This window comes from Acomys russatus, chromosome 5 (assembly GCF_903995435.1).
Source record: "Acomys russatus chromosome 5, mAcoRus1.1, whole genome shotgun sequence".
Classification (NCBI taxonomy): domain Eukaryota; kingdom Metazoa; phylum Chordata; class Mammalia; order Rodentia; family Muridae; genus Acomys; species Acomys russatus.
The window spans coordinates 72,740,178-72,763,013 of NC_067141.1; the positions used below are offsets into that span (position 1 = coordinate 72,740,178).

The 22,836-nt window shown below is 41.4% G+C and overlaps 2 protein-coding genes and 1 pseudogene across 4 annotated transcripts in view; 1 reads left to right on the forward strand and 2 right to left on the reverse strand.

The window, feature by feature from the left end:
* Positions 1 to 608: 608 nt before the first annotated feature.
* On the reverse strand, positions 609 to 15,879 carry Bbip1 (BBSome interacting protein 1). Of its 3 annotated transcripts, none has more exons than XM_051146786.1 (3): positions 15,809 to 15,879; positions 1,538 to 1,614; positions 609 to 1,246 (listed from the first exon to the last, which is right to left on the reverse strand). In XM_051146786.1, exons 2-3 carry the CDS (start codon positions 1,581 to 1,583, stop codon positions 1,080 to 1,082), a joined length of 213 nt encoding a protein of 70 aa, XP_051002743.1. In that variant the 5' UTR covers positions 1,584 to 1,614; positions 15,809 to 15,879; the 3' UTR covers positions 609 to 1,079. The 3 variants fall into 3 exon arrangements, with proteins under 3 accessions (XP_051002743.1, XP_051002740.1, XP_051002741.1); XM_051146783.1 differs by lacking the exon at positions 15,809 to 15,879 and adding an exon at positions 10,573 to 10,730; XM_051146784.1 differs by lacking the exon at positions 15,809 to 15,879 and adding an exon at positions 15,548 to 15,705 and having other exon boundaries at positions 613 to 1,246.
* Positions 15,880 to 16,331: 452 nt separating this feature from the next.
* Shoc2 (SHOC2 leucine rich repeat scaffold protein) overlaps positions 16,332 to 22,836 on the forward strand; it is a 74,438-nt gene continuing 67,933 nt past the window's right edge. The window contains exon 1 of the mRNA XM_051146787.1: positions 16,332 to 16,455. The gene's annotated coding sequence lies outside the window, so the exon portion shown is untranslated. The remainder of the gene's footprint in view (positions 16,456 to 22,836) is intronic.
* On the reverse strand, positions 22,299 to 22,729 carry LOC127189718 (peptidyl-prolyl cis-trans isomerase NIMA-interacting 4-like; annotated as a pseudogene).

The following is a 22,836-nucleotide window of genomic DNA, read 5'->3' on the forward strand; positions in this document are numbered from 1 at the left end:
GCTCTCTCGGGGATCAGATGTCTTCTTGTGCGTCCATGGGCACCTGGATGCAGGTGGCATACACACAGGCATATGAAATAAAAATCATAAAGAGTGATAGTTGAAAAAAGGCCTCTCAGTGTTATACTAGTGAAATACACACACATTTTGTTCATTAATTTGAGCTTTGTGAAATTTGTCTAATATATAAATGGCTCTTATGTTTTAAAGTACTCTCCAAGTACTTCAAGGTTAACATTTATCTAAATATCAACATATAACTTCCAATAAATAAGTTACCTTTTATACTCTTTTATAAAGCCGATTTACTTTTAGCAAGGTTTCAAAGTCTGTAGTAACTGAAGGTGTCTAGTGACTGCGGCAGAACCATTACATTTATAATTGTCAAAATGGTTTCTTGGTTTCAGGGTTAGGGTATCTTTTAGAAAGAAAGCCATCCACGTAGTGTCCATACTTCAGGAGCTCCTTAAGCTCATGTTACTTGGGTTTGTTACTGTAATAGTATATAATAAGCATTTTCAGATTTTTGTGTTTGGTACTTGAGTAGCACTTATGTAATTCTCGTTTTTAAAATTAGTGTAATTAAAAGCTTAGGTAAGCTTTTAGTTTATAGATGGTTTCCTAAAAATAAAATTTGTTTAAGAAACCAATTTTGTTAATTACTACTGTTATCATGGTCAGGCTACATAGCTTAAACACCATATAGTACATGATTAGTTACATTTGTTTTTGGGTAATGTATGAGCCCAACACCAGATTCAATATTAGAGTTTATTTTCAGTCCCGGTTTCTAATAAACTGAAGAAATATTTCACCTATAAAAGATGCATTTAATCTCTTAAATTTGTAACAATATGATATGGTAAATAATTTATAATTAAAACTTTTCCAAAATTCCACAAAACTGATTCAAAGTTTTTCTTTTAATACAAACCAATGTTTAAATTCCCCAAATTTTGTGTTTTTTAAAACTATGAATGCCCAGTGTGATTACAATTCTTCAGCTTACATAAGCAGAATAGTTTCTAACTACTGAACAGTTACAGTGTAAGATGGGGTGTCCCCTGAAGTGGTACTTGTTAATGAGTTATTTGCCTGTTGTCTTTTTCTGCCATTTCTTGTTGACGGATTGTATCCTGTGCTGCTTGCTGCATTTTCTCCAGTTTTTCCAGAGTCAAAGATTTTAAGGGTAAAAGCTTGGGCTTACACAGCACCATTGTGGTTACATCTTCCACAGACAACTGCCCTATTAACAAAAAATAAAAAATTAATTTGAGGGAGATACCTGTTAGTTTTGATTTGCAACTAGAATGTAAGTTTAAACACTTGTGTCAATGAAAAAGTTTCTACTCCTAGACTGACAAAGCAGTAGTCCTCAAGGAACACGCCTCACACAGAAGAGCTGGACTTCGATGCTAGACTCTTAAGCACCCATACAACATAGCTGTTCAGGCCAAATGTTTAATTGGGAGAAATATACACAACACAAAAACGTAACTCTCTAGTAGCCTATGACCCAAGTACTTGTGAGATATACCTTGTTTTGGAAGGACTTCCCGGAACATGGACTTTACTTCTGCCATCTGTAAACCGCTGGGTACAGTGCGTTTGTTCCTTCAATGAAAGATCAATTAGAAATATTAACCATCACTACGGCCACAATTCACAAAAGTGAACTGTCCAATATACATGGCTTTCTCATTAGTTTCTCATTAGATTCTCTTCACCGAAATAAGGGTGAGGTGTTGTACGTGTATCTAGACCTTGCCAATTTTTTTTTTTTTTTTTTTTTGGACGGGAGGGGGGTGTTTCAAGACGGGTTCTTGGCTGTCCTGGACTGGCCTTGTAGACCAGGCTGGCCTAGAATTCAATGTCGATTCATCTGCCTCTCGAGTGCTGGGACTAATGGCATGTGCCACCACTCCTGTCGATCTTGTCAATTTTTTAGTAGGGGGTAATGGGAGTATTACGCATTCTAACGTCTTTTCTCATCCTAGGAATTTTTTTTTTTTTTTTTTTTTAAGCATTGAGTTGAGAAAAGGCTTTTTGTATCTTGGCTCACTGACAGCATCTCTCCTGAGACACTGAACTACCAACTGGAAAGGGCGAGGCAGAGATGAGGTAACAGGCAAACTTCTTAGCATTCTTTTAAATGAATTATGTGCATTGGTGATCTGTCACATGTATGTCTGAGGAGGGTGTCAGATCTTCTGAACTAGAGTTATAAACCCACATGAGCTGCCATGTGGGTTCGGAGAATTGAACCCAGGTCCTCGGAAGACCAGCCACTGCTCTTAACCACTGAGCCATCTCTAGTCCCCAACATTCTTTTTCTTAATCAGCTGATTTCTATTTTTCAACGGTTTGTTGTAGCAGGAAATACCGTAACGATCAATTCCTGGGTGCTCAGCTGTAATCTGTAAAGAAACCACATAATGCATCAACAAGAGAGACATGAAGTATACTTGTTGCGGTAGTCCTACTGAGACACTAGATCCTAAAAGACCAGCCATACTGTTACATTAGGATTGGTATGGCTGGCTAAGCACATGCTACTTGCAGCCAGTAACACTTGCTCGAAGTGTTTTGGATCAAGTTGTGGAATAATGTCTTTCTAAATATGCTTTCCAGACAGTGCCACCCATTTAGTGATGCTTGACCACGCTGATGCAACCTTACTATATGTCTTTCATAACATCACCATCAAGATTTATTATTTAGAAAGTGGTAATGCTGGCTTGGTGCTTGCCTTTTCCACCCACTGCAAATTAATCATAGCCAAGTGAAGCCGCGTCTGTTCTTTGTCATTCTTGTTCCACTACTTTGACATTCTTAACAAAAGCTTTTTTACTTTGTATCCTTCAAGCTAGTTATCTTCTCATTCAAATTACTCTGGAATGTCTAGGTTCCCAAGAAACCTCTATCTGCTTTGCAGAACGTGTCTTCAAATTTTATTCCTGCTTTCTTTTGCTCTGTCAGGAAGAGAAGAGAAGATAAAGAAAGGACTAGGCCAGGAAAGGAATTCATCCCTAAGTGAAGTGTGTATGAGGTGACTATACTGTGCAGTTTCTTTAGATAGAACTGCACAGCTCTTCCGTCTTTCTTAGGCTGATACCTAATAATCACAGCCTCTTCCCCCAGGTCGGGTTGAAGGCTGATAGCATTGCATAGCACCACTTAAACTCAATATAACCACTGAACCTTCTATCCTCTCCATTAAAAATATTACAATGAAAATACTGTGCCTGAGCTGAGCAATGGCAATCGTGGCACACACCTTTAATCCCAGCACTTGGGAAATTGAGGCAGGTGGATCTCTTGAGTTTGAGGCCAGCCTGGTCTACAGAGTTAGTGCTAAGACAGCCAGGCTACACAGAAAGAATCTGTCTTGGTGGGGGGTGGGAGTCTGCATCAGGTACAGATCTTCCATGCCCCAGAAAAGCATAGTACAGTAACTATTTTCATACATAAACCAAAGTGCTATCATAGTAGCTTAAGTGTTAGCTGTTTATATAAGGGAAACCGTGGCTCTTTGTATAACAAATCACTGCCCTTTGTTTTCCTTTAGTTTGTACCTCATATACATCTAAAATACAGCCTGAGGAAAACAATGAAACTTGGTGTTCATATCTCTGAAGCATTGTTAGTGGAAAGGGTGTGGGCCTAAAGGACTGGCAAAGAATGGGTTGAGTCTGGTGTGGGTAAGATCAGTGCCCTCATTTGCTTAGGTAGTTTCTGCTTTAATAGGGCTGATGCTTGTTCTAGGCCCCTTAGGCCTTGACAGCAGAGAAACAGGAAGGGAAGGGCTAAAATAAGCAAGGTGGCGGTCCGATGGCAAGCACTGGCCAGGATACACAGTTTTGATAATTCTTGGAGTCTAGAATAGGAAGGAATGTTAATTTTTTTTCTCATAGCCATCTGCTATTAGCCGAACAAAAGTGTTTTGTAGTGTGTAGTGTTTTCTAAGGAGTTGTGGCTGCTTCTAAGCATATTATCAATTCAGGTGGGATGTGTATAAAGCCAGAGGCAGATGGATTAAAAGAGACACATAACAAACAGCTATTATTGAAATATGTACTGAAAAACTCTAATGTCCATTCAATAAATGAAGACCTTCCTCGTGCCAGACAATGTTCATCAGTGAATAAAAACCTTTGCCTTTTGGAGCCTCCAGCTGAGATAAGGGAGGACAGTCACCAGAAGGTAGTTAAGTACTGCAGGTGAAAGCTTAAATTGAGGGGCCGGGCAAGGTGGCCCTGCCCTTACTCCCAGGAGGCAGAGGCAGGCAGATCTCTGAGTTCGAGGCCAGCCTGGTCTACAAAGTGAGTTCAGGACAGCCAAGGCTACACAGAGAAACCCTGTCTTGAAAAACAAAAACAAAAAAGTTTAAATTGAGGAATGCTGGGAGAGAGTAATCCAGCTGTAACAGGAAAATCATGATGGTTCCATCAGGGTGACACATAAACAAAGACTTTGTGTGCTTTTGCTGTGTCTTGGAATTGTAGACAAATACCTGTTAATTTCCACAGTGAGAGAAGGCAAACAAATGGGAAGCCCGTTTCAACTTTTTAAATAGAGCTCCTTTGCTGTATGTACTAAGACCAAACAGTCTACTTGAATAAAACTGCAGTAGAATGCTTAAGAGTGGGGAAGCCCATTCAGCATGCATTACAGATGACATGGACTAGCAGAATGGTCAATACTGAGCCCACTGGTTCACCAGCTGGCCAAGAATTAACCTATGGTTTATGCACAGAGTACTATCTCAGATTAGGAAATGATCTAGACTGTGATGGCATATTAAGACAAATACTAAAATACAGAAGTAAACTTTGATGTATAGTAACCCAAATTTTTAATTCTCAACTAAATGCGTTGTCACTACACCATTTTCTGAAGCCCTTAGTCAAGGTGACTGGAAAATACTTTGGTGCTCACTCGCTTTCTTTCTTTTCTTTTTTAAACATCTATTTATTTTATGCATATGAGTGCTCTATCTTTGTATCTGAGTACACCTGAGTACAGGAAGAGGGCATCAGAGCACATTATAGATGGTTGTGAACCATCATGTGGTTGCTGGGAACTGAACTCTGGACCTCTTGAAGAGCAAACAGTGCTCTTAACTGCTGAACCATCTCTCCAGCCCTGCTTTCCTTTTTATAAAGTTTGTAATCTATCTCAGAGACCATAGTTCTCATGGGCAGTGCACTTCAAAATCCTGAGAGTATGTAAACTACCATAGTACTGGATGTCTAAAATGAATGCAGAAGAACTCAAAAGAAGCTGGGTATGGTGGTGCACGTCTTCAATCCCAGCAGAGACAGGTGGATCTCTGTGAGTTTGAGGCCAGCCTGGTCTACAGAGTGAGTTGAGGACAACCAGTATTAGAAGCCCTGTCTTGAAAAACAAAACAAAAGAACTCAAAAGATAAAGCCTTTGTCATATTATACTGTTCTTGGAGCATTGACAAACTTGTGTAAGAAAGATGGCTTTAAAAATCAATCATGTGTTTGGACAAGTTGGAAGTCCTTGGAGTAGAAAGAAAAGAACACTAAAGTGTTCATAACTTTATGAATTCAGCATCAGCAACTGAACATGGAACTCAGCCTGCAAATTCTTTATTCTTGTCCTTGCCTCCATTCTGCCTTGATGCTTTGGGTGTCTTGAAACCTACATGTGCCTTAGCATAAGGACTGCTGATTTGTATAGAAAAATCACATTGTGTTGTCCTTAGAAATACTAGGTTTTTGAGAGAATTTTGTAGTTACTAGTACTTGAGATGCTCTTGAAGGTAGTTAGAAGCTTCAATATTTTAAAGTAACAAGAGAATTGAAAATGTGTTATTTGCCAAGCTTATTTGATCCTTGACTCCTTTGAAAATGCTATATGGTACAGTATCTATGACAAATGTACTAGATATTTCGTGATAAGACACAATAGGTGGAAAACATTATTTACAACAAAGCTAATTTGAAATCACATTTTTTCTGAATACTTTATAAAGATCAATCGAAGATGGTTTATCTTCTTCCCTTAGTGAGGCTAGAGCTAGAACACAGGCATTGTGTCTGTTGCTCTCCGTAGTTAAAGACAGGGACTTAGGCTGGAGCTTAGAGCTTACTATTTCAGCTTGATGCCAGCAGTTGCCCGTTTGCTCCTGTCTCTATTTCTCAAAGCTGGAGTTTGAGCTGTGAGCTGCCACACCGGTTTTGCCTGTGTGCTGAGGATCCAGACTCAGGCTCTCTTGCTTGTGTAGCAAGCACTTTACCCACTGAGCCCCAATCAGCGAAACATTTCAAAGACAAAAATGACCTGAACAGATGTAAAACTGGCTAGGAGGACGACTGAAAGGCCCTTTATGTGGTTTAACACAGATAATGGTTGTTTCAATTTCAGCCACCACCTGCATCACGGAATCGGGAGAGAACAAGGAGGGGGAGGGCAAGGACATGCTTGGTTTTGGCTCTATGAAGGAAGATGGGCTTGTGAGACGTGGGATGAAGCATGTGCTGTGTGATCACCCAGACAGTAAAAGTGCTTGCTGGGCAAGCCTGACCACTTGAAGTCGACCCTGGTAACGCAGGGTAGCGGGAAGAACTGACTTCTGAAGGTTTTCTTTTGACTACACATATGCTGTACCATATGTGTGTCATCATATACCCAATAGGTGAAGGGACTTACACAGCATGGAATGGAATGTGTAAGGAGAGGCTGGGAGGAGGTGGTAGATAAAGCCTGCGGGCAGTGGCACACATTCTCTCCGTTAAGCATCAGCTTCACAGCAGCAATAGCAGGTGACTTTGGAAGCTAAAGGTCAGCGTCCTTAAGATCTTGTTAGGAGTTTGCTCCTGTATCATCTGCCAGACTTTAATGATGTAGACCTGCAGAAGAGATGACCTCTAACTAGAATATTTCATTCAAACTTTAGCTGCACACCTACTACAAATAAAGGCCATAGTCCTTTGGTCAGGAATATATAGACCTCTAAAATGGACACAAAGTAAAAGCTGAAATACTAAACTGTACCTTATGTCCTATAGAAAATGTATACACATACAGATATGACAGAATTGGGTAACTTTGGAAGGAAGAATAAAGACCTTGTGTAGTGATTCAGACGCGATTGGCCAATAGGGTCACAGCTTTGAATGCTTGGTCACAGGGCACTATTTGAAAGGATTAGGAGGTGTGGGTTTGTTGGAGGAAGTGTGTCACTGAGGTTTCTTTTCTGAGACAGGGTTTCTCTTGTAGTCCTGGCTGTGCTAGACTGTCTTTGCAGACCCGCCTGCCTCTGCCTCCTGAGTGCTGAGATTAAAGGTGTGCACCATCACAACCCGGCTTGTCACAGGTTTCAAAAGCCCACGCCAAGACCAGAGTCTCTTGGCCAAGAACTATGAAGATAGCTCTCAGCTACTTCAGCACCATTTCTGCTTGTATGATGCCATGCTTTCTGCCATGATGATAATGGATTAAACCTCTGAAACTAACCAAGTCCTCAATTAAATGCCTTCTTTTATAAGAGTTGCTTTGGTCATGGTGTCTCTTCACAGAAACAGAACACGGACTACAATTTACCAGGTAGTCGTGGCGCACACCTTTAATCCCAGCACTTGGGAGGCAGGTGGATCTCTGTGAATTCCTGGCCAGGCCTGAGCTACACAAAGAAACCCTGACTCCAAAAAAAAAAAAAAAAAAAAAAAAAGACACTACAATTCAGGTTTAGGCTCATTAGTACAATAGTATGTAATCCCAGTTGGAAGATAAAGGTGACTGAGGTACAGAGAGTCAGTTGCATATCAATAATAGAGGTACACTGAATTACTCAGGGATGTGGAAAATGGTGGGTGGTGGGATAAGTGGTAAAAAGACAAGTACACATAGCAGTTAAGAGAAGCATCTTTTTTCTTTTACAGCATATAGTTAGCATTTTGCTTACTTTGTATGTGTGTATGTGCAAACATGCCACAGCAATGCAGGGAAAGTAAAGTATTTATCAATCTCATGTCAGTCTAGCACACATAGCTTAGTGAATATTAGCAATTTTACTGTGCCGTACCACTACAATGATGCCATGAAGCTAGATTGTCAGGGAAAGTCTAATGACAGTTATGGGGGCTTATTACTAATATTTAATAAATAAAAACATATAGGTGAGGAGGAACAATTCAGAATTATTCACCAATCATCCCATCCACTATCAACCAGGCAAGACTCTGCTTAGCTTCTGCTGTCAGTCCTGCTCACAGTGGTGTAGCTGCAGATTGCTACCACTCTCTCTACAGCCATACTCTAAGTACTAATCTTAAACACAGGTTAGTTAGATGCACCTAGCTAGGCTGGACAGTGGTGGCACACATCTTTAGTCCCAGGACTCAGGAGGCTGGCGCAGGCATATTGCAAAATGTAAAAGACTAGAAAAAAAATCATGTTTAAGATTATATAATTGTTAAGAGAAGATAAAGGACTTGGACTCTCATCTTCCACACTCTCACCTGGTCCCTTTTTCAGTTTTCTCTATGCTACACTTGGGCAATTAATTTGGAGGCCCACAAAAAGATGTTATAGAAACCCATTAAGGCTGAGGTAATACACCCTTCACAATCTATTGCAATGGGCAGGCTTGTTGTTGTTTTGCTTTTTGAGACAGTGTTTCTCTGTGTAACCGTGGCTGTCCTAGACTTACTTTGTAGACCAGGCTGGCCTTGAACTTACGAAGATCTGCCTGCCTCTGCCTCCCAAGTGCTGGGATTAAAGTCGTGCACCACTGTGCCTGGCAGATTTGAAGTCATTGATTACTGTTACAAAGCAAGGTAAAAATGAGTCAGACAGTAAGAATGAGGGTATATTTAAGAAGTGTGGAATAAACACTAAAGTGTACTCTATCTCATTAGCAACTGTCACAGACAGCGTATGTAGCACATGAGTGTTCTTTCTTAATTTGTTAATGGAGTATGTTAGTTGTTGTGTTTTATATCACTCTGGCAAGCTGTTTTGGTCATAGTTTTATTTACAGATTTTTTTTTTCCAGTGTTGGTGATTAACTCAGGGTCTTGTGCATGCTAAGCAAATGCTCTATCATGGATCCTCAGCCCTGAGTTTTGTGTTTTAAAAGGATGTGCCATGGGAACTATCACATGTTAAGTAGATATGCAACACGTTAAATAGCTAAACAGGGCTATAAATAAGCCTCAGGTCATATCTTTTGTTTGGCTGTCTGGAAAATGCAAGCTGTGGTCACAGTGACCTATGACAGCTAATGTATGATTTGAGTAAAAGAAGCTTGAGCTGAAGTTCTCTTCTACCTACATTTCTACTTTAAATGGGACACACAGTTGTACTCTGGGCTAATTAGCTAGCTGGCTTTGCTGATTTATGTGTATACTTTAAACGGCATACTAAAGTTACACGGATGGATAACAGCTGTGTGACCCAGAATATATTTCTCTTCTTTCATTTTCTTTCTGAATACATTTCTTAACTAATCTGTAGCTTGGCTTCCTCATATAAAAGATATTATCTATCCAATTTTAAGAGTATATATAAAAAATGCATAGAAATCCAATATGATTTACTATCCCACTATTGAATTTTCATGTCACAATGGACTTGTTCTACACTGCCATTAAGGGATTTCCTAAGTCCCAAAACCTTTGAATCTTTTATAGACACTCTATTACCTATAAGATGGCATGATCTATTAAAACATGTTTCAACACTTTTAAAAAGTGTATTTAAATGTAAAGCAACATGCATTTTCAAATTGTATCCTTAAATGTTTTTGAATGGATGATAAAGCAAATTATATCATAATATATATAACTCAAGGATGAAATCACGTCAGAAGTTTTTTTTTTTGTTTTGTTTTTGTTTTTTTTGAGACAGGGTTTTTCTGTGTAGACTTGGCTGTTCTGGACTTACTCTGTAGACCAGGCTGGCCTTGAACTCAGAGATCCTGCCTCCTGGAGTGCTGAGATTACCTGGCTCACATCAGAGGTTTTAAGTTAACAGTGAAAAGTAGAAACCTATGCAGACTGTAACCAAGGGAACAGAAGTCTATTGTATGTTAAAAATTTATCTTGAATTTTTGGAAAAAATGACAAGTGAATTGGTTTGTACCAAGAGAAGTAATAGTACTTTAAAGCATTTTGAGAATCTTTAAACAAAGTCCTAGGTTTTAATGTAAGAAATATAGCTAAAACCCTATACTTTCAAACTAGCTTAATTTTTTCTGCTGGATATTTAGAAGTATTTGAACCAATTTTGAAAACCTGCAGATCTGACGTAAAATACAAACTTTAGCTGTATCCCACAGTGTTTGCTAAACATGTACCCTAAATTCTGTAGTCATTACTATCCCACTGCTTCCCTTCCTTTACCACCTCAGCCATTACACATGCCTGACATTGATCTGCAGTAGAATAATAGAGCCACTGTGAAGTATATACCAAGTTGTCTAATTGCAGTTGTGCACTGGTTGACCTTTTATTTTTTTAGTTGTAAGCCTAGTCTTTAATGTCTGAGCCATTTCTTCACCCCCCACCCCCTTTTGAGATAGGATCTGGATACAGTTACTTAGGTTGCTTTGGGACTCCGGGGCTTGAGTAATCACCCTGCCTCATCCTCCAGAGTAGCTGGTACTGTTGGAGCAAAACACTGGACTTAGCCTATGAGATTAAGATTCAAATCCTAGAGATTGAAGCATGAGGAACAATCCTATAACAAAAAGTGATATTTATTGTTAGGGCTTTTAAAGTAAATTCTTTCGTGAATATTCATTAAGTTCGCTCTTTTAAAGTAAATTCAGTTGTGCTAGGTGCAGTTTCAAGTGGGCATTGCATAGAATTGTAGGAATAGCAACAAAATTTTTTTTTAACTCAAAAGTTGAAGTTGATTGGTAGATGAATTTTCGAAAACAGATTTTGGAGGAATAGAGGGTGGGGCAGTGTAGAGGAATGTTAATTCAGAACAAGGCTGTTCTGGCAAGAGGTCGCATCCAAAGACCTTCTAGGTCTATATGATTGGCTGGAATACAAATGTGCCTTTAGTTCAGGAACAGAGGCAAACATCTGAGTTCAAGGCCAGTCTGGTATTGAGCAAATATCAAGTAAAGAAAAAGCTTAGATCCAGTCGTGGTGATACATACATTTAATCCCAAAGCAACGTTAAATTAGTTTGTAGAAGGAAGCACCCATGTTTGAAAATGATGTCTAATTGAGTGGCAGAAAAGGTGACGAATCAGAGAAGACAGACAGAATAGGATACGCCAAACTCTCATGAGAAGAGAGAGGAAAGGGAAGCTACTTAAGAGGCAGTTTTTCAGAGAGACGAGGCAGTTTTTACCAGGGCGGTAATAGGGAGATGGGTTGCAGAGAGAGAGAGAACTCAGGTGAAGACGGAACAGGTCAGAAAATGAGAAAAAGCCAGAAGATTAGAGCAGATTGCTGAGTTAGTCTGAGGCCAAGGAGAGCAATTCCAGGCTGAGAGAGAAGGCAGATGAAAGAGTCAGCTGGGAGAAGTTTGAGCCAGAACAGCTAAGTTGAACCAGCCAGCCCAGAGCTCAGAAAGAACAAGTAAGGGCGAGCTTATTCAGCAGTGAGTCTCAGAGAAAACATTCTAGGCCTAGATTAGATTGTACAGAGGCCAGAAGCTTCCAGGACTAGGCCTAGGTTAGCAGAAGGAGGCAGTAGGCCTCGGAGACAACAACTGAGCCAGAATAAAAGTTCCTTTTACAGGGCAGTACAGGGGATTCAATTTAGGGCCCTGTGTACAGTAGCCAAGCATTCACTGCTGAACTATACTCCCAGTCCCATATAGATTGTCTAGTGTTAGCTAATAAGAAAAAGGTGAGAAGAGAAAGTCCAGAGAGAATATGTTTCCCAGTAGATACACAGTAGTAACACGCAGTTTTACTCAAGCACTTGTCCATCTGCCAGCAGAGTATGGACTGGTAACAGTCATGTGGAGAAGCGAACTGACATCAGACATCAGACAGTTGGAGATTCTGCTTTGCTAGCTGGCATCTGCTAGTATAAATGTGTTGCAACATGCTTAATTTGGCTAATTAACTCAGACTCATGTTAATAAAATGTGTGCTGTCTAGTTTCTGAAATATGTCTGAGACTCAGAACAGGAATTGTTCATGGAAGCTGTGAATGACGCCATAGGCACTGGGAGACTCCAGTAGCACATATGACTAGGAAGTACACACTCATCTCCTATAAAGACTGCTCTCTAATAACCGGTTTCAAATTCAGTTCTAGGTGACAGTCTTAAAAATACTAACCATTAACCTTTGTGAAGTTAATTAGTAGCTGAGATAATTGTTAGCGATTCATAGTATGCAAGGAAAGAGAACTATTTGATAGTTTACATTATTTTCCAAAGCCCAGCCCTCAAACCTCATATTTTCTGCATAAAAATCTTGTTTTATTATTAAAAATGTACAGCCTTTTTTCCTAAAGCCCTCAAGAATCACTGAATGAGAATCTTCTGTTTTTGACATTGAACTTGGAGAACTTTCTGTCTTACACACACACACACACACACTCACTGACTTTATTAATATTTTAATGCTCAATATGTGCCTAAACTAGACTGCTTATTAGTTAATAACAACCATCTTCTAGCTACATTCTGTATGCTAGGAGGCAAGTTAAAGTACTATGTATAATGTTTGAAGTCTATTCAAATTTAGTTTTCAACAGCCCCTAGACACTTAGCTAGTAAATTGGCATATTCCTGAAACCCAGGTCTGATTCTAAAACCTAGTCCTAACTACTATATTATTTAGCCTTCCTGAATTCAGTATTCAGTTAAAACTGTTCCACAATCATATAGGAGCACACTTCCTCCTATATAAAGAAACCAGCTATTGAAATGTTATTTTAACTTTCAGCATGATGGCTATAAACATTCTACACTAACCTAAGACATTTATTTTCACTGAAAAAAATATTTACTTATATAGTGTTGTGCCTGCATGTGTGCCTGCACCCCAGAAGAGAACACCAGATCTCGTTATAGATGTGCTGAGACACCATGTGGTTGCTAAGAATTGAACTCAGGACCTTTGGAAGACCATCTAGTGCTCTTAACCTCTCAGTCATCTGTCTAGCCCTTCTTTTCATTTTCAAGATGAAAAATAAGTGTAGAGTAGGAAGAATACACAAGCCTTACATTCTTGGGAGTTTTACTTTTGTGATTATAAACTAAATTCAATGGTTCTCTGTCTACTGGACACAGACTGTTCCTAATGAACTAAGTGTTAAGTATAATCTTGATTTTGCAGTTTTTAATAGGCAATGCTTATACTGCCAGAAAGCTATCACAGAGACAGCAAGACCAATTAGATCTTACAGAATTATTTCAGGGAGAAAGTAACACTGCCTAAATTGGACTGAGGCCAGATGGACAACCAGTTGCCATGGTATCTGCCATGATAACATCAACATTCATGTATTTGAATTACAGAGCTACACATCTTTCAACAGCAGTCTGCAGGGTGCCAGGACTTGAAACTCAAGAAACTATGCCGACACCAGGATACTTTGCTGTAGGTTTCATTGCATCAGGTTCAAGCATAGGCAAAGGAGCAACATTTATTAAAAAAAAAAAAAAAAAAAAAAAAAGGCAATCTATATTGCCAGCCTAGGGCACTATCAGATACTTTATACAGGCAAGTTAAATGCCAAAGCCTCATCCTGCTAAGTGGGATGGACTTGATTACAAGAGAAGGCAAGGGTGCATTTGAGAACACAGATGGAAAAGTAATAGTTACACAGTCACGCACAAAACAGAATTAAGCTTAATCAAGTTTCCAGTCTAACTTCGAGTTCACATGAAATAAGGAAAGGAATCCCTTTTCAACAATATCTCTCGGTTGACTTCTTCATTTTAAAATGTTAGTGTCACAGAGGGGAAGAAGATGGGGGCAGTTTTAAAGTTAGAGCGACAAAACTTTTGATAGAATTTTTATTTATATAGTTTCTGTAGTTTATATTTTTCTTGGTTTAATGATACTTTATGTTTCAGTTTCTCTACTTCAAAATTCTTAGGAAATTCATGATAGGGTGTCTGCCTAACCTCAGACCTATAACTTATTTTTAAATCGTACTAAAGTGGAAAATGGGGAGGAGAGACAGGTGTAAAAGCAGCATGTTAGCAAGTATTATACATCGGTAAATGTGCATGTGGTGTACAGTGTCTGCGCTTTCCCCTCACAGCTCCCTTATGTTCTGAGATAGGAGCTCACTGTGTACCCCAGTGGCTTTGAATGTGACATTCTCTTGCCTCAGCCCCTGAATGCATCACAGTTAGCTTTTTAAAGCTTTGTAATGTCTGCACATTTTCACAATAAAACATTTCGGAGGATTATGTTGTAAAGAGTTCAAAGGGTAGATCAATCAAACAAAAAACACAAAACACCAGAGTACCAGGGACTATGCTTAATTTCTGACACAGAAGTGCTTTGGTGCCAAGGACATAGCTAATAACGTAACGCTCTATCAAGGCACTAGTATGTGCAGAAAAGGTGAATCCCACACAAACCATTTTATTCAGGCATAAACATGGTCACGAAGCAAAAAACACTAAGCAGCTGATACGTGAACTAGTGACTATTATGTGTAAGAAGTGCTGTATAAGGTCAGAGGACATCATTTCCTGTTGGAGAGAATCTGGAAACATTTCCAAGGATAACAGAAGCATGGACCCAACTACAAAAGGTGACAGCAGACTACAATAAATAACCTCAGAAACAAGTGTATTTCATTTTTTTCTGGAACAGAGGTAGAGAAGGTAGTTTTGCATTCTCATTATTGATCGGTTAGGTATAAGTAATTCTTAATTTACCTGAAAATTGTTATCTTTTTCTTGCAGCTTTAGGAATCCTGTATGTAACTATCAGATTGCTTCTTGACTCAAAAAAAAAAAAAAAAAAAAAAAAAAAAAAGCCTACTGAAGGAATTACATGAGCTAATGCCTTTTAAAGCATTCTCAATATTTTAAGATGTTCTCTAAAAGGATACAATCGTAGACACTAAGACTAAATACTACAATACTCTGACCCAGAACTCAAGTCAAAACTTAGTCCAGAAAGGGAGGCAGTTCAGAAAGGGTAGAAGACTCAGCAGGTGAGGGGAAACTGGCCATGGGAAGGTTCTGCTTTGCTGGTTGGCTAAGGAAAGTCGTCTTTTTCTTTGATAGTTGGGGTGGAAACATTCTTTTTGTTCTCGAAACCTACAGTCTCTAAAGGTCGGGGAGTGAAAGTACTCTACTTGATAGGAACTCGTGTAGGCCTGCTGGGCACTCCGCTTTGCGCTTGCTAGGGCCCAGACCTAGGGTCGGCTTCTGGCTAGGCAGGGACGCAGCCTCGCCCTACGGGGAACCTCAGGGGGGCGGAGGGAAGGCTGGCCACCGCCCCATCAGCCGGAAAGGAAACCCTCTGCCGGCGGAAGCGGCCCTAGGCCCTTCTAGTCTTCTCAGAGCTCCCTTCCCACGGTTCATCTGACCCAGCGAGCCCCGCTGCTGGGCGTCGAGGGACGCTTACCTCACTCTGTAACTCAGGGAGAGGAGGGACCCCCTGGGGCGCAGGCTGCGGCGACTACTCCCACCTCCTGGGGTGGACCCTACTAGGAAGTGCCAAGCGCAACTTCCGGCGCGAGGGAGTTTTGAAGCGCTAAACTAGTTCTTCTAGGTAAGTGATCAGGCATCTCAGTAAAGGGTCTGAAAACAAAACCTGCAGCTCCTGAGTATGAATTAGCTCGTCTAATGTGGACTGTCTGTGCATCTCTTCTGTAGGTATACTTACGGGTGCGTCCCTTCCCGGACGGTTCCGCTGTTGCCTGGGGTAACGGGGGTTGGGGCGGGGGAACCAAATACAGGAAAAGCGTACGTCAAACGGGCGACAGGAAACGCCTCTTGCCATTATCAATTATGGCTGCCTGGGCTTCCATCGTAACTTCCGACTGGGAGTTGTTTCTCTACCCGGCTGGAGGCTTTCTCTGTGGCCGAGCTAGCCAGCGGCGCCCAGTGGGCGGGAGACCCCGCACAGCCGCGGAGGAAAGGAAAAGGGCGGGGAGAGGGAAGCTGGCACCAATGTCTCGCTCTGATTGGGCGACTGCATTTGCTGTGGCCCCGCCCACCCGCCCTCCCTAGCGAATGCCAGGCTCGCCCAGGAGGCCCTGGGCGGGGCGATTGGAGTCGGAGTGTGTGGAGGGGCGGGGCGAGTGGGGGAGGGGCGGGGGGGCGGTGGCAGGGGAGCGTCGCCGGGGAGCGGAGGACGAGGAGGAGGAGGAGGAGGTGGAGTAGGAGGAGGAGGAGGAGGAGGAGGAAGGAGGTGAGCGGGGATGGTGGAGTCCCGGCTCCCCACGGCAGCCCGGGGCGGGAGAGGCGGAGAGGCGCCTGTGGGCCAGCCCTGCTGCTTTCCTGCCTGTCGGGCGGTCGGGCTGGCCGTCGGTAAGGGGAGGCCCCGCACGTCCTGACAGGCGCGAGCCGCCGGGGCCGGGGCGAGGCCTGAGCTGTCGGGGCCCTGGGAGGCGCCGCGGCCGCTTTCCGGGGTGCCACGGCCCGGGGCGCCGAGTCCTCGGAGCCGCTGCCCGCGCGGGGCCAGCCGGCAGGGCGCCGGGAACGGCCGGCCGCCCTGACAGCGCCGGGCCGGGCCGGGCCTACTGCGGGGCGGGCGGCTGGGACGGCGCCGAGGCTCGGCGCGGCCCCGGGGCGGCGGGTCCGTCGCGCTCCGGCTGCTCTGGGCGCCACCCGGCTCGGGCTGCGGGGCGGCCGGGGTCGCGGGGACGGCTGGCGCCGGGCGGGGGGCGGGCGGGCGCGGCGGCGGGGTGGGGTCTCTGTGCCTCCTCCCCGGAGTCCTCGGCGCTGGGCGGTCTCCTCCCCACAGACCCCGCGTGAGTGAGGAGTGGTGGATTGGCTCTGGGTGTGCTGCCGGCTGAACGGAGTTGTGGTCGGCCGGCCGCCGAGACCGCCGAGTTAAACATGCCTGGTGGCAGTCTCCGCGCAGGTCTCAGGGCTGGAGGAAAAGTAGTGTAACTCCCCGCCCCCAGCTCGGAACGCCCGCCCGAGGCTGCAGGGCAAAGCGATTTTCCCCCCAGCCCCTCTGTATCCATTGTTTTGTCCCGTCCCCTCCCCCATGCCTAGGTAGAAGAATGAGGACTCCAAAGCTGTAATTTGCCTGCCGCACCCCCTTCTCCCCTCTGGCTTTCCTCTCCTCTCTCGCAGCAGAGGTTTGAGTAGGGGTTTACAAACAGGTGGAATGCATGTCTGTCTATTCGGGAGTCGGAAAGAACATGCTTTTGTGGTGTGTTTTCCATCTCATCTTACCTTTACACTTGGAGATTTGATTTTCTTTCCATTGCTTTGTATCATTTTGGGGGTGACGAGAATAAAAGAGGAAACCTTGTTTTGAGACCTTTCATCCCCAAATATTTTTGAGGGCTCTGGAGAAGTAAAAATTACGTTGCAGAAGTAGACTGTATGGTACATTGGTCTCCAGCATCGATGCTTAGTCTGTGAGCATACACCTGTGTAGTCTTGTGCACGATGTCAGAAGTTCTAGCATCTACCGAATCAAAACTTGAGGTTGCTGTTTTTCAGAATCCAAGGGTAGACTTGTACGACCAAGTGTTTTTGTGTTTTAGACATCAGAACTGACAAAGACCTTTAATTGTCAAGATCCAAATTTGTTAGTGCACTCTTCATCTTCACCTGCACTCTTCATCTTCACCGTCACTCCGCCTTGGCATGGTCTTTACAACTGTTCTTTGCTATGTATTTGAAGAATTTCAGAGATTTAGCTATTCACAATTTGCAATATTCAGTAACTCTACAGATTAAATTACATATATATTTGAATTTATCAAATGCCTTTATTTTTCATTTGAACGTTAAAGATTATAGAATTCGACTACCTAAATATTTAATCATTCACCACACATGGAGCTTAGGCTTAATACTTAAAAAAGTATTTAAGTATGTAGTTTTTAAACTTATTAAGACAAAGTATTTTTATGTTAGTTTGAGTATGCATTTGCAAAGTAAAACACACAAAATTAAAGGGTTCTGTCTAGGGTTTGTACCTTCCAAAGGATTAAATGTAACATAAAGCTAACATGAAATCACAGTCTTGAAATTTCAGTTTGGAGTTACAGTTTTGGATTTACTCGAAGAGTACATTTTCCCCAGATGCTTGTTCAGTTTCTGAAGAAACAATTATTTGTCTCATTTGGCATTTTATGTTTTATGGTATCCTCACTGTTTTTCTCTCATTTTTCAGAAGTTACTATGGGTTAAAAAATGGTATAAAGAGATACATTAATATTTTGAATCTGGATTACATTTTAGTTTTTTTAAGGTGTCATATTCAGAAAGTAGATCAGAACCATTTTTGATAATTGTAGCAAGTATAGACCATAAGTCAGCCTGTGTACTACGAACCAGTCATAAATTTGAAGAACTTTATGTTTAAATAGGAATATGAGGATTATTTTTGATATGCTTGCGGAAATTCATTTAAAGTACTATCAGGTTGAACTGAGGATGTGGCTCAGTGGTAGAGTGTTTGTATAACATGTGCAGTGCCCTCGGTTTGACTGTCCTAGCTCTGCAATACATACAAACATACATACATACCGTACATAAATAGCTAGCTAGCTGGACCTGGGGCAGGACAAAATGATGGTCCCTCTCCCAAATAGTAACTAGTAGTATTCTATATGAAATACTCTCAAGGTGGTTTCTGAATTAATGCTGGTGTAAGCTTATTTGCTTTCATGTGTGTCTGTAGCACATGCACGCTTGGCAGAGGCCAGAAGAAGATGTCAAATATCCTGGAACTGGGGTTACAGAGGCTTGTGCGTGGCCATGTGAGTGCTGGGAATAAAACTCTGATCCTCTGAAGGAACAGCCAGTGCTCTTTAAATGCTGAGCCATTTTTCCAGCCTCAAATGTATATATTTTTTCTTTTATTACCCATATCAATTTTGAATAAAATTGGAATGTTTTGTGCAAGTAACAACATTTCACTCATAATTGCTTTTAAAATATGCTGAATTATTTTGTATATTATAATGTTTCTGGAAGACTTTGGGGTTTTAAAGGGTAGTTTACATGTAAAAACACTCTTGGCTGTTTAGACCAAAACAAAAACTAGACCTCCTGTGTGCAGATGTATGGGTATATAACCATTTAGAGGGTGGAGATTAAATGAAAGAATAGCTCTGACATTCAGTTGCTATGCCCTTCATGTGTCTTTCATATATGAAGAGGCCTAAAATCTTAGCTTTAACCAAGATAGAATTTAAACAAACAAAACAACAACCAACCAACCAAGTAAGTTACCTCAGAGAGTTCTGAGGTTTGTAGCTTAGACGTGGTGTCAGACTTGTGGAATCTGTTTACAAAACTAAATTAAGGGAGGGAGTTTAAATATTAGGAAGTGTCGGTGTTTATTTTTATTAGACTATTAGTAGGTAAATGTTTTGTTGTAAATGAATTGACATTGCCTGTATAATTTAGAAGAATGATACATACAGTGATACTTGAAATGAGTCATGTAAATAATTAGGTTGGTAGGTAATTTTATTTAATGTTAGACTTACCATATTTTATGCATTATATATATTGTATTTAAGGCTCATGAAGTAAAGCATGAGCACAGCCAGCTGCTATATTTACATTTCTTTATCTGCCTAGTCTTCAAATGCATGTTACACTATGTCAAAACTGTGCCCTGGAGATCTTTCTAGAAGTGTTTTCTCTTAATGAAGTAAATTTCCAATGTTCTTATCTACTTGCCTAAACTTGACTTTTAAAATGTGAAGTTTTGTAAGGTACAAAGAACTTGTGTGCTCGAACACGGCATGTTGCAGAGTATATGAAATGTGCTTGTTAGTCAGTGCAGGGTAGAGAAAACATTGTAAGTCTGAAAAACAATGCTCTAAAATAGGTACCTTTTAAAAGGTAAAATAGTTTTTATTTTTTTGTTTTTTGTTATTTCAAGACAGGGTTTCTATGTGTAGCCTTGGCTGTCCTGGACTCGCTTTGTAGACCAGGCTGGCCTCGAACTCACAGCGATCCACCTGCCTCTGCCTCCCGAGTGCTGGGATTAAAGGCATGTGCCACCACGCCCGGTGTAAAATAGTTTTTATTTTTATTTTTTGTCCCCAACTTTTTAGCAAAGCATTCTTAGTTGAGTGAAGCAAAATTGGAACACGTAAAAAGAATATCATAATTACAAAACACTCTTAAGCTTTTGAGATGGTAACGTGCATTTCTTGAGTAAGTATGTAGTTCTCATTGTCAAGATTGAAAGAAAACTAATTAGATTTTTACACTGTCTTATTGCAACTAGGATGGTCAGAAATGATAACAAAAGGTGGTGCATTCTGTACAAGTAAAGATTCTTTTATAGGGAAAAACAAACACCCTGCCTTAATCTAAGCCACCCCCCCCTCCTTTTCTGTTTTTTTGAGACAGGGTCTCTCTGTGTAGCCTTGGCTGTCCTGGACTCACTTTGTAGGCTAGCTGGCCTTGAACTCACAGCGATCCGCTTGCCTCTGCCTCCCTGAGTGCTGGGATTACAGGCATGTGCCACCGTACCTGGCCCTAAACCTTTTTCAAAAGGGTGAAATCAGCCCGTTAACTATACTTGAGAGGGTTTTATGAATTGTTTTTGTGATGTCTTTGGAGCACGATGTTTTATTAATGCTTCAATATAGTACTTACTCTCCATTACTACCTAGACGTCCCACCATTTTAATTATGAGATGTTATAGCTGACAGATCTTTCATTTGGGGATGGGGCAGTGGCTCCATAGGTAAAACACTTGCTGTGTAAGCATGAGGACCTGCGTCTGGATCCCCAGCACCCATCCGTGTGACCCAGCACGAGTGGAAGGTGACCCTGGCAGGTCCCGGGTGCTTGCTGAGTCAGCCTGAAGTGGTGAGCTCTAGATTTGGTGAGAGAACTTTTCTTTTAAAAAAAAGTTGAGAATGAAAGATGAAAAAGAGGAAGATACTTCTGTGTGCATACAAATAAACACACACACTGGTGCATACATAACACACACATGTCAAACATATTAATTTATTGTTCCTCTCCCGACTCCTACTTTTATCAGACACAATCTTCCATAGCCTAGCTGGCCTCAGTCTCTGAAGCTGGCCTGTAGCTCAGCCCTGCTTCGGCTTCTCAGGTGCCAGGTTTTACAGGCGTGCCACCATGCTGTATTCCGATGTCCTAGAGGTAATCAGTCAGTGGCTTGTCCCGAAACAAGTAGTTTCTAGAATTTGAAATTAATTTTATCAGTTAATATTTCAGGTTTTCCAGTTTATGTTTCTTGCACTGTCCACTTTACTTTCAGGCCTTTCTTGGTAGTGTAATGTTTTAACTTTTCTATTACGTTAGATCTTAATTGTTGTAATCTGCATGTCATAATGTCATATTGTCTTAGGTGCTTAGAGTGCAGAGGTCAAGGCTCCTTGTTTCCTGCTTTCCTTAAGTCAGGGTTTGCCGTGTGAGTTGGACACGCTACACTTAACACAGTGTGACAAGCACTGCAGCAGCTGTATCATGGCACCGAGATGAGCTAACACTGAGCCTGCCTGTGTAATTGGTGGTGCTCACGGGAGGACATGCTCGTGTTTGGTAGTTGAAGGGTAGAGAAAGAACAAGGGTTAGACGTTAAGTTCCTTTGGAAGATTATGAGCACTAGCTATTTGGATTTCAGTAATATTTTTTAAAATCTTCAAAATTTATTTGAGGTGTATATGTGTCTAGGGAAACGAGTGTGACAGTGAGGTACCTGTGAGCAAGTCACAGGACAGCAAGCCGTGGTTGGTTCTCTCCTTGCACCATGTGGTCCTTGGCTAGGACTCAGACTCTGAGGCCGCCTGCTTTAACCCACCGAACCATATCTTTGGTATGCCATCCAATATTTTAAGCCCTACAGTAGGTTTTCATTCAAGTTTATATTTTTAGTGGTTATTTCTTGTTCATCTAATTCATTTGGGGCCTTGAACTATAGACCTGCATTAATTTAAGGAATATTCAAATTATTACTTAAATCTTTCACCTAAGTGAAGTTTTGATTAATATTTTAATGAAGTATAGAGAGGACATATCAGCCTAGGGTGTGATAATTTTGAGGCTTATTGATGATGTATTTTAAATTTATATTTAAATATTGTTTTCTTTTGGGCAATACAGAAAGAATGATATTTTATACCTAGAATATGGTTAATTTTATTATGTAAATATTTCTTCTGAGTATAATAAAAACTTTTTTTCAGTCTTTCATATGATTTTATTTTCTTCCTTCAACCATAATAATATGATATCCAAATTTTGTCTTAACTGGTGGGTCTGTGTATACAGGCTTATCCATTCCACTTACAGGCAAGGCAAATGCTGCTTCTTGAAATGGTCCCACCATGGACCGTCCGGTCCATCCAACCTAAGTCACCCCCTTGCCTGGCTTTATCTTCACTGTGTTGTGAGGCCACTTCACTGAATCTTACTCCAGACTTTAACTTTTCCATGGCTTCCATGATTTTGCCATGTTTTTCACATAGAATGTGTCTGACCTTTATGACGTTGCCACCACCTTTAGGGCCCTGAGACTTTTTGTCATCCCTGCCACTCCCAGAGGCTGCACCTCCTTCCCCCCTTTCCAGAACCACTTTCCTCCTTCGGTGGCATCTCTTAAGCTTGCTGTTGAATTCTCCAAAAAACTTAATTTTATACTTGGTTGACAGTGCTCGTTCTTTAGGTGAGTCTGGTTCTGTAGGCAGCACTAAGATGCTTATGGAAAGCTTTGTGTGTTTTAC

Bases quoted from the DNA above. Each gene is read 5' to 3' on its own strand.
- Bbip1 (XM_051146783.1), bottom strand. From the start codon at position 10,619: ATGAGGCAGGGTGATTACTCAAGCCCCGGAGTCCCAAAGCAACCTAA. The intron at 1,615-10,572 runs GTAACTGTATCC...CTTTCATTGAAG, and splicing joins GGAGTCCCAAAGCAACCTAA to GAACAAACGCACTGTACCCA. The intron at 1,247-1,537 runs GTATATCTCACA...TTTTGTTAATAG, and splicing joins GGAAGTCCTTCCAAAACAAG to GGCAGTTGTCTGTGGAAGAT.